Source organism: Echeneis naucrates, chromosome 9 (assembly GCF_900963305.1).
Source record: "Echeneis naucrates chromosome 9, fEcheNa1.1, whole genome shotgun sequence".
Classification (NCBI taxonomy): Eukaryota; Metazoa; Chordata; class Actinopteri; order Carangiformes; family Echeneidae; genus Echeneis; species Echeneis naucrates.
This window is the reverse complement of record NC_042519.1, coordinates 22,136,256-22,147,405: the sequence shown is the minus strand read 5'-3', so window position 1 is coordinate 22,147,405 and position 11,150 is coordinate 22,136,256. Positions and strand designations below refer to the sequence as shown.

Below are 11,150 nucleotides of genomic sequence, written 5' to 3'. Positions count from 1 at the left end.
CAAACTGCAAAAGTGGTGCGCGACAGTCAGTAAATTACAGTAGTGTGTGTATTCCCCCCCCAGTTTGTTTTTTTGTTTTTGTTTTTCTCTCGGACTGTTGTATTGAAATTGCCTTGGACAAATTACATATAAACGATAGCTTTGAAACTGCTTTGATGTGAGCAGTTTACTGTGGAGAGGGCAAGCAAAAATGGCGAGGGCAATTTTCTCGGTACACCTTTGCTTATCACCTCGAGGTTTCTGTATGTCTCCTCAAATAGACACTGCAGTCACACCCTCACTACTGCACGATGCCTTTTCCAGGTCTTCCATGACCAGGTCCTGCTGAGTGACATGATTGAGTCGCCTGGAAGTGGTTTTATCCAGACTGTTGAGAGAAATAGGCTCCAGAGAGGTTTGCATATTGTTGGCTGGGAGGACAGAGTTTCCCTGCAGCCTGTGCGAGTAGGGTCTCCTCTGCTGGCCGTCCGTCGCACACAGGCTGAACTTGAACACGGCTCGAAATCCACTGCGGAAGTTCTCGTTGAAGAAACCATAAATTATGGGGTTGACGCTGCTGTTGAAGAAGGCTAGCCAGTGGGCGAAGGGGTAAATGTAAATGTTGATAATTCTATACTGTTGCTCAGTCAGGCTGGCGTAGTCGCTCAGCATCATGAGGGTCCACAGAGGCAGCCAGGAAACAATGAACAGCAAAGCAACTATCAGAAGCATCTTAATCACCCTTTGCTTTTTCTTTGACACAGTGTGGCGGTTTTCATGACCCGGCTTCCCTCCCGTTGGGACTGCTGTTTTGAAAAGCGTAATGCCAATCCGAGCATACATGACCACGATGAGCGAGAGAGGGGCAAGGTAGATATTTGCAAACAGGACAGTGGTATAAATCTTCCTCATATCCTGGTTTGGCCAGTTTTCTCTGCACCAATAGAACGGACTTGTTTTGTTGTCATAGCCCAGCAGCACTCGAATTGTTTGCTCCTTGGTCACTTGTAGCATCACCCCAGAGGGACACATGATGGATATGGCCAGAACCCATATAATGACTATTATCAAGGTGGCTGTGGATATGGTCAGCTTCTGCTTGAAGGGGTAGACAATGCATCTGAATCTGAAAAAGGGATTTAAAAAGAAAAGATTGAATAAGGGAGATGCATGTAAACATGAAACCTAATTTTATCAGTTAGCTTTTCCACTGGAAATTATGACAGTGAAGAACATTTATTCTAAACAGCACAATGTTACATAACAAAAGTGGCTCTCAAGTCCAGACAATCCAATATGATCCACCAAAGCAGCCACATTATAGCCAGAGAGACCAACAAAACACTCTAAAAAGTGTTGAAAAAGCAAATGTTGGGAAAAAAAAAAATAAATAAATAAAAATTCCTGGACCTGCACCAAAACTAATGAATTCATCTTTGCCCCACGTTCTATCCCACAACTGAGTTTCAGATCATTTCAACACCATTTGCATAATCCTGCCAAATGAACTTTTAAAGGGGAGAAGGACTATTGCTGAAACTCTCTGGGTCCTGCATATAGTAGTATGTATATGCTGAGAGTAGACAGTATTATTAGCTCAGAGCACCAAAGCAAAAACAAAACATAAATTACAAAGGATTTCCGACAGTTCTGTGTGCTGCAAAATAATGTACAAGACACTGACGTTATTGCTTATGCTTCATCTTTTTCTCTCTTCTCTGTAGTGCAATTTGTACTGCAGATCAGTGTCCAAACACGGCTGACGCTTTTAAAAACATGTCTCCTATTTTACTACTCCGGGGCCTTTTTTCACCAGCCATTGTTGTCACGGGTTTAGGTGGGACCCGAGAACAGCACAACAACAGGAGTATAGATTAAAAAAATAATAATAACTCCTTATTCAAATCATTGCAGCAACTGAGCAACAATCCACAAGATTTTTCTGAATGTTCAGTTAGTTTCCCTGCTGAGATGTGAACTGAGGTGACAGCAAGCCTTTCGAAAGAGGTAGCAGGCAAGTGCCAGGCAGGAGAGCTGGAATGACCAGAACCAGGAGATACACAGGCACAACTCACAGTCAGAGGCAGAAGGCAGGTCCGACTTCCAGGAGAAGTGGTCAGGGACAGGCAGAGTCAATATCAGGAGATCATTCCACAAACAAATGCTGGAGACTAATCTGACAGTGTCTGTGAGAACACTGGGCTGTTAACATATCGGCTGGCTGATGAGGTGGTGAGGCACGAGGTGAGTGTGGGCTGAATGTGACAGTTGTATGAGATGTCCTACTGAAAGTTGAGCCAAATCATGGAGTTGACACTGGCAAGCTCAGATGCAACCAAGTTTCTTTGTGATACAAAAACATTGTTTTCGCAGGCAAAACACAAGAGAATGTGTGTGCTCTGTTTAAAGATTAATGCTTAAAACTGATGTGTGAAATTGACATTCAGTTCTGGAAACTTCCATGAGACTAAATTCTGTGCATCCAGGATGCAGTCTTCACTTTCATAACTATTTAACCATCTTTTTATTGTTTTATGAATAAAAATGAAAAGACTTATCTCTGTTGTTTAATGATAAACGTGTGTATTTATTTCAAGAACTTTTTAGCAGTGCACTGTACCTCTCAGCGACAAGATTGTGGGTTCAAACCCCTTTGCCGGTTCTCCCTGGCCTAACTTGCTCCTAGCTGTGAATGTGTGGTGGTGGTGGTGTTGTATGTATATGATGTTGACCAATCTGAAGCTTCTTCAGACGATAGGCGTGTCTCATCAGGTGTTGAGGTTGTAGTAAACACCCTGCATTCGAAATTTGTTAACGACTGATAATAAGCATTTTAATGTTTATGGCAGACTCATCTTCGCAAACGTTTTACGGGAAAGAAAATGCATTCAGGTCCTGCTGGGAAAGAATGTGAGAGTTGATAGTTTGACCACAGGGGTGCAGACACTTTCATGCCTGAGTGACCTGTTAGTGATTCTGCAGAATCAGTGTCTGTGATGCCACCATGCTGGAATAAATGCTGCAGGGTTCCATGGGGATAAATACATAAACAAGATTGTGTATGAGTACACTGGCTGAATGCTGTGAGACAGAGCTCTTAATCTTTCCCCCCCTGCAAAACACGATTCTTATCATTGGCAGAAACTGTCTGTAAAGTGGTGCATCATTCAAGCTCTCCATCCTTTCCTGAGGCACAGCTTTATTCATTGATTTTTATTTTATTTATTTATTTCTTTCACATGGTGACATTACTTCATGTCCAGGATCTGAGGACCAGTGATATCAACACCAACTCTATCAGTTTTATAGCTTGTAGAGCTGTTGCTGTCCTCTTGTCCACCACAGTGCCCCTTTAATGCGGTTGCATGTGTGTTTCGTCGGCAGCAAACTGTTTCTTTACAGTGAGTCCATGAGGCCTTTACTGGTGTTTATCAAGAAATTGAACACAATGGAAGTTGTCATCTTGATAAACAATGAGGCAATGTGGCATGGTTTTTTTTTTTTTTTTGTTTGCTTGTTTGATTCCAACAACTGAACTGAACAAGAACCAGCTCTTGGGCCTTTCTTTGTAAGACATCTACATTTACTGCAGCATTATCACCTTCACAGTGGAGGTGTTAGTACTCAATAATAAGACAGTGTGGAGCCAATAATATGAAATATTAACAAGTAAATGTAACCTAAAGGTTTTAGGGCATCCAGATCACTTCCTGCCCTTTTTCAGGCTCTATCTTTTGTTGGTTGAAGAAAGCTGTGAGGTATGGATGAAAACACAAAAAATGTTGGAAGTGAGCCATTTAACTCAGTGAGATTGAGCTGTTTAAGGCTTTTGTTTGCACATTAAGAACTTTTTGTGGTTGCAGTTGGAAGTATGGAAGGTGCTTCGAAATGGAAATGTGCTCTGATGTTTAATGAAGCAGTAATTGTAAAGTCTAGCCACTATACCTGTCAACAGCAATAGCGACCAGAGTGAAGACAGATGCTGACACAGAGATCCCTTGAACCATGCCACTCATTTTGCAGACCAGGCTTCCAAATGGCCATCCTGTCAACAGGAAAGATGCATTTAGCTGATTTTACCATTGACATATTGAGTTCAGATAGGACAGAAAATGCAGGAATTCACCCTGCGTCAATATTCACAAATAAATCTGTGTACAGGGGGATCAAAATGTCATATCTGAGTGTCTAAAGACAGAACAATCCCTTCTTTAGCAGCACCTAATAGGGCAGCTGACAACGTGGGTGTAAGCTTTATTATAAAGGTTGACTGAATGAAAAGCTGTCTGAAATTCATAGTAGAAATCCAGAAGTCCAGTTTTGCCTGATTGAGATTTACTTTTTTGGGTTATGTCTCCTGCTTGAGCTTAAGACTTCGGATTTAAGACGTTATTTAATAACCGCCAGCAATCTGGAGTCTGAAGACATAATCATTTAAAAGGAGGTTGGGAAGGAAAGATTTAAACGAAGCTTGACCCATATCAAGAACTTGACATTGTAATGTCAATGTTTCCCGACCCGCTTTTTTATCACTTAAAAACAGACATAATGATGTTTTCTTCTTCTTAGTAGTTATTTATCATCTTCTACGATGAGGAAATGTTTATTTATTTTTTTTTTTTAAATGTGTTCCAAGGTAGTAGACTGTGTGTGTGTGTGTGTGTGTGTGTGTGTGTGTGTGTGTGTGTGTGTGTCAAAGCTTTATTCCCGTCTTAAAACAAGCCTGTAAATCCAAATACAACGCTCGTCACAATGAATAGCACCATACCTGAATTCTGAATGACTTCAGAGTTAAATGCATTAACAATTATATGTCAAGGATTGGCTTGCATAATAGTGTAATTATATCAAGTGCCTTGATTTGGTTGGCTGTATAAATAAATCTGATTTTATTTGATATCTCAGACACAATTATTGGCACTCCTTTCAACAACTTAGATTAGTTCCTCAAACAAAAGAAGAACCTCTCCATGGATAATTTTTTGTGTCAAATGGCCTCAATAAACTGATTTTGGTAGGTTTACTGCAGAAACAGGACATAAGTGTTTGTTTTTTATAAACAGAAAGGCTGCCTGAGACATAAAAAGGAAAAAGGGACAAGACTAATATTTGAAAATTCATAGGAAAGCCAACCTTATTCTGGGATAGCATGTGAACAGATGAAACCAAAATAGTGCTCTTTGGGAATGCAGCGTTATTAAAGGAAAAAATATTGGTGGTTCCGTTACACTGATGATCATTTTCTTCTTTTGTTGCTGCAAGCATCGATTGTATGAAAGGAATGATGGGACCATGGGAATACTGAAGCACTTCTGAGCAAAATGTGTTATGCAGAATCACAAAACTGGGTTTTGGGTAAAAGCCTTGAGTTCTTAGGCAGAACAACAATTAAATGCTCCCATTGAGTCTGAAAAATAAAAAACAGTCTGTTTTTTAAACTTGTAAGCAATGAACCTGTGAGCAGACTCCTGCAGTCCCTAAACGGCTTGAACACGACAAGAAGATCGTGGAAGACTGCAGAAAACATTTGGAGGCGTCACTGGCCCCAAATCTTCTGCTTCTATTACTGAGTGGTCCCAATACAAGTACTAAAATATGTTATTTCCAGTTTTATTTTCAGTGCTGAAATTCATTGTCACAGATGCTTTTCAGCGTCATGATCTCCAGGCATCACTTAGAGAGTTTTTCAAAGACCTCAGCTTCAGAGGTTTGGAGGTCATAGGTTCTATTCTGGAGGATGGTAAAAGTTAATCATTTGGATGAATCGATACAAGCCAATAGAAAAATCAATGACTGCAATTATCAGCAGAAATCCCATTATCCACTCTTGTAATGTTTTGGGTAACATCACTGCTTTCACATTGTCCTCATGATGATTTCATGTCAATCACACATCGCAAGGAGCCAAAAAGCGTTGACACAGATGACAGAACCCCCCCCCCCACCCACCCCTCATTGTTGTTATCCACTGTGGCCATGGAGACAGTTGCAGAGAGTGATATCTAGTTTTCATTCATGTAAACCACACACAGAGCTGGTGGGACGCAAACTTCACAACATGCATGCAGTCCAGAAATCAGAGAAAACAAACACCAGTCCGAGTATCCGCCTGTCATCACAGAGCCAAGGGGGTCATGATGAACTGGGTCAGAGCCGGTCTGTGATTGACATGGTACTCTTCACTTCACAGCTCAGCCCCCCACCCCACCCCAAACTGCTCCCCGCCTTGACTTGATTTGACCCCTTTTATATCCCCCTATGCAATGCCTTGAAGTGCTTCAAGCAGAATCTCCATTTGCAATGAAGGTGAAAGGTTGTTTTTTTTTTAATGGCTTGGCGTCTTGCAGAAAGGTCTTTCTGCCCCATTTGATCAGATGGTTAGCCATGGGAAAAACATCCAATGAGTCCCAGTCGACTGGAATGATAGTAGTACTTTCCCTGAATTGCTGAATGTATGAATGGTGCCATACAAAGAAAGTGTTCTTGCTTTGCCTCCTTTAAACTTTAAACAGATTTAAGGTAGGCATGAAGCTTTTCCTGAATAGAGCTGTAAATTGTGTGCTTGTATTTTGTTCACTATCACTATGAGAACATGCCAAACAGCACAAAAATGCCTCTGTGGTAATAAAGAGTAAATGGCATGTAATTGCCCATTCAATGATGACCCTGAACTAATAAAACTGAATATGGAAAATGTAGGTGATCCATAACCATCACAGCAAAACATTTGTCGTCCAATTGAAATCCTTATGTTTTAACAACAGCAGGATGTTTTTAAAAATGCTCAATCATTTAAAGAAAAAAAAAATCATCTTTTGAAAAACTGATGGCCTTTATTTTCTTTTCAATCAGTTTGGTGGTAATGTAGCTCATCCAGAATTACTGTGTCTGGCTGTGAGTAGCTGAAAGAAGTAAAAGCTTACATCCTCCATGAGGCATCTGAACTCGTACCCAGCATCACTTGCCTTCAGTCACTCGTGAGATTTGTGTCAGCCAGAGCCAACTGTCAAGTTGAGTCAGTGCCGTGTGTGAACGCCCTGCTGTTACTTATGCATGCAGGCAGGACTACGGCCACCACCGTACAGTAAATCACATTTTCAGCCGCTGGATGTCTTTATTTTTCACCAACGCAGTCTGTGTCACAACGTTTATACGGTTCATTCCACACATGCTTGCCTCCACTTACACCTTCGGTCATTCATTTTAATGCAAGTCCAATCAAAAAAAAAAAGGGGGGGGGGGGTTACGGTTATTGGAAGGATTATGAAGGCCAGCAGCTCTCAGTGGCTGTGATTCTTCAGTACACAACAACAACAACGTGGTTGTTCAGAACAACAACACATAAGTCTTTACCAAATCTAAATCTAGAGATAAGCCTGAGAATGACACCACTGAAAGGTTTGAACAATCTGCCCTTCATGGCAGTTCAATGAAATTTCAATCCATACCAATGTGTTCAACTGTTACTGTCCTTAAGATCACCAAAGTAATTTGAGTAATAGTCCCATGGAAGCAGCACAATGAAATTGTTGAATTACTGGTTTACTTACCTGTAATAATGTTGTCAAGAAGTGTTGTGGGCATGCAGAAAATCCCAACCAGCAGGTCGCTCACAGCGAGATTCAAAATGAACAAGTTGGTGACGGTCCGCATGTTTCTGCTCCTCAGCACAATGAAGCAGACCACTCCATTCCCCACCATGCACACCAGGAAGATCAGCAAGTAGGACACGATGAAGATGGCCGCCGTGGACGGCTGATGCAGGTAATATCCAACATAGGTGATGTTGTTCCTCGGTGCGACAGACTCTGCGGAGGAGTTGTAAAACGTCCAGCTGTCATAGGGTTGAGTCAGGTTGGTCTCCAGGCCTTCGGTCATTTTAAACCTGAGAAATTGAAAGGTATTAACGTTCAGGACTGAAGTCACATTATTGGCCTTAACTTTAGTCTTTAGTTTTATTTATTTTCCATTTTTCCTTTTTAATCCTTAAATCCTCATTTCCCAGACAGTTGTTACATAAAAAAAATAATCATGGGGTAATCGGCATGAAAAATAAGATCTGGTATTTTTCACTGTAAAAGTTCTTTATGCATGAAAGCTTTGACGACTTAAAGAGAACATTGATGAGCTAAATTAATGTGAGCACATAAAATCCAACTGTCAAACTACAGAATCTGAAGGACAAGTAACAGAACTGAGGACACAAAGTTGATTATTCATAGAAAGTGAGATTATTGTGACCTCAGAGATGAAAAGGTCTTCATGTTCTCCTTAATGAAGACGTTCAGAAGAGCTTTTGAGAGCATAAATCTATCTGTTCTATGCCACATAATAGTTCTGCTGCTGTTTATTACTGAGTGGAAATGGGGAGTTTAGATTCAATTAGTTTGCCTCCAAAACCCAATGTTAAGTGAGACGTGTAATGAAACCAAACATTACTTTCATTTTATTTGCTCGTTTTGTCCAAAGATCGTGTTTTAATTTCACCGGTATGATACAGAAAGTAAACACTCCTAACAATTTGAACAATTTTAAATCAGCTCTCTTCACAAAAAGGATTTAAAAAATCATGAATAATTAAACAGTTCTGAAACTGTTGAATTATGATTTAATTTCTTTATCTCTTTCTGACATTTAATATTGGAAATCTCAACCAGTCGCAGTTTTTAGTTGTTAATGTTTTTGTTCCCAGGTTATCTGGGAAATGAAAGCTGAAAATGTGCTTTTTAATGACACTTTTAATCGTTGAATAATAGAGTTAACCCAAGTTTAACTTTTGATGGTGTTTTCGGTAAATATTAATGTTCTGTTTCATTGCCACGACTGGTCAAAGCATGCTTTAGTTGGTTTTCTGTTTTCCCTGGAGGATGCACTATAAATCTTTCAAAGCCTCCATATCAAACTCTACTAATGTGTTTAGAAAAAAATATTTTAAAAGAATCCCTTCGGTGATGTGACTAAATTAAAAAGTGAAAATGTTGTAGACAATTTTTATGGTAATTTCTCATTACCATTATCCTGCAGTCTTCAGAAAAAACATCAGCTGTAGTGGCTAAACGACACATTTAGAGAGATAAGGAAATAGCTATCGACATGAAAACGGGCCCAGGAATGCAAATTCCAGCTTTCTCCGGCAGCTGGAGACATAAGAGTAGTTTAAAGTGGATTTTTAGGAGTTAGGAGCAGATAAATAGCTGTGATGACGGTGCAGCTTTACATCAGATAAACGTAACTGTTGTGAATCCTGTTCATTATGTTTTTTGACATGGAACTGGGTAATCTTACCATTTCATGTGGAGTTTTTAAACGAATAGAGGTGAGAAAAGGTTTGCTGAGATCCCTCCTTCATTACTGATACCAATGGAAATGCCTCCAAGTGAAAGCCATTTGCTGTGTAGAGTTACTCACACTGAGCTGATAAAAACTGACTGAATAAAACATGAATGGACAAACAAGGCACAGCGGCTAAACTGAAAGAAAGGAGGCACCGGCTTGTTAATGTTCAGCCATCTCTTTTTAATGACTTATTTATCAATGTAGATGTTCTGGTGGTCTCTGTAGGGGAGTGATGAGTAATAGTTCAAGCTATTTTTGAACGGCAGGTGATGTTAGAAGATATTAATCCATACATAATTTGCTCTGAGATTTAAATCGCAGTTTATTTTTTCTCTCTTGAAACTCCAGCTGGTGTAATATTTTATCAAGTTTGATTAGGGAGAAAATGGTCTGTTTAGTATCCAAAGTAAAATTGTCACCATAGACTTCTCAAAATAAATTTTAATACAATTGAGCGCAAGAGGTCTGAATTAATGATGTCTTTTCTCAAGGAGGCGACATGACATGACAAAATCTCGAGTGTATACCTTCAAATTCAGCAACATCCTTTAAATGCACTCGAGGAAGCACTGATTACTTTTTAAATGCCAAAGTCATAGTGGCCTCATAAATCGCCCTCATGAGAGGATATCAGTACATATCAGGAAATCCTCAACATGGATTCAAGGACAAACTGCTTCCACTTTGAAGGTCAAAGGTCAAATAAGCTCACAAAAAATGTTTCTGGTCATAACTCAAGAGTTAGCATGCTAACCTGTACAAGATGCCCCTCAAGTCTGTTGTGTCTATTGAATTTCCACAAGGAGATAAATTATGTATTGAGGGTTAGGGTCCCTAACTCTCTGTATGGTCTTTAAAGACTACGTACGAGGCGAATCTATACGAAGATGTTAACTAACTTTGTCAGATTCACTGATGCTATTTTTCTCATCAAGTATCAAAATTTTTCACGTTCCATCAGTCCATATATCCATTTAACAGTTTTTATTGAAGATTTGTTTTTAATCTTATTTACTCCCCCCTCCACAAAAGAAAGGGGGTTGGCTTGGCTTTCAATAAGTCAAATCTGGCCAGTTCTGTTGTCAGCTGCTTGTTCAAAGTTTTTCATGATTATAACTGGCAAAAAGAAGAGCTGTCTTCTTTCTCCATGTCCATGTGACATTCACTATTATTTCCACAGATGAAAAGGAAATGGAAGCATCTTTCACCCACAGCAGGGATCCGTTTTTTCACAATAGTTATTTGAGCAGGGATGAATCATTGAAGTGAGGCTTATTCTCCCACTATGTTGCTCACTGTGATTTGGTAGAACCTTCCATCCTCTAAAAGCACGGCAGCCCTCAGTTATTATGGGCTTTCAAAGAAAATCCTTTGTGTCCAGTTGATATCTAATTGTGATTTTTCACTCTGAAAGGGTAAACAATGTGTATAAATTCTTAATGCTCAGAATTCAAGTCTTGGATCTTTAGCACTTTTTTTTTTTTTTTTGATCACCATAAAATATGATTGTCCAAATTCAGTTAATGCTTTTTAATAATTCATATGTAGTGTTGAAGTGAAATGGTGGAGGATGATGTAAGATCAAGATGTAGGCAACCACATGATCGTGGCACCATGAGCAGGAAATGACAGTGAGAACTGCAGTGATCCAGATGTTCTCTGGATCTTTTCTGGACTTGCTCCAGTCTCATTTAATGAATGGAAGATTACAGAGATGTCAGGATATTGCTGGTTGCCAACCAAGAAATCCATCAGTGCTATCAATTACCAACTTTCTTAAACTACAAACACACAAATAAACCCAGGTGGAAGTGTAACAATAACTAACACAATAA

General features: G+C 39.7%; 1 protein-coding gene across 1 annotated transcript; it reads right to left on the bottom strand.

Moving 5' to 3' along the window:
* Positions 1–252: 252 nt before the first annotated feature.
* Positions 253–7,857, bottom strand: npffr2a (neuropeptide FF receptor 2a). The gene is made up of 3 exons (XM_029511199.1): positions 7,530–7,857; positions 3,925–4,024; positions 253–1,105 (listed from the first exon to the last, which is right to left on the bottom strand). Exons 1-3 carry the CDS (start codon positions 7,855–7,857, stop codon positions 253–255), a joined length of 1,281 nt encoding a protein of 426 aa, XP_029367059.1.
* Between the last annotated feature and the right edge of the window lie 3,293 nt (positions 7,858–11,150).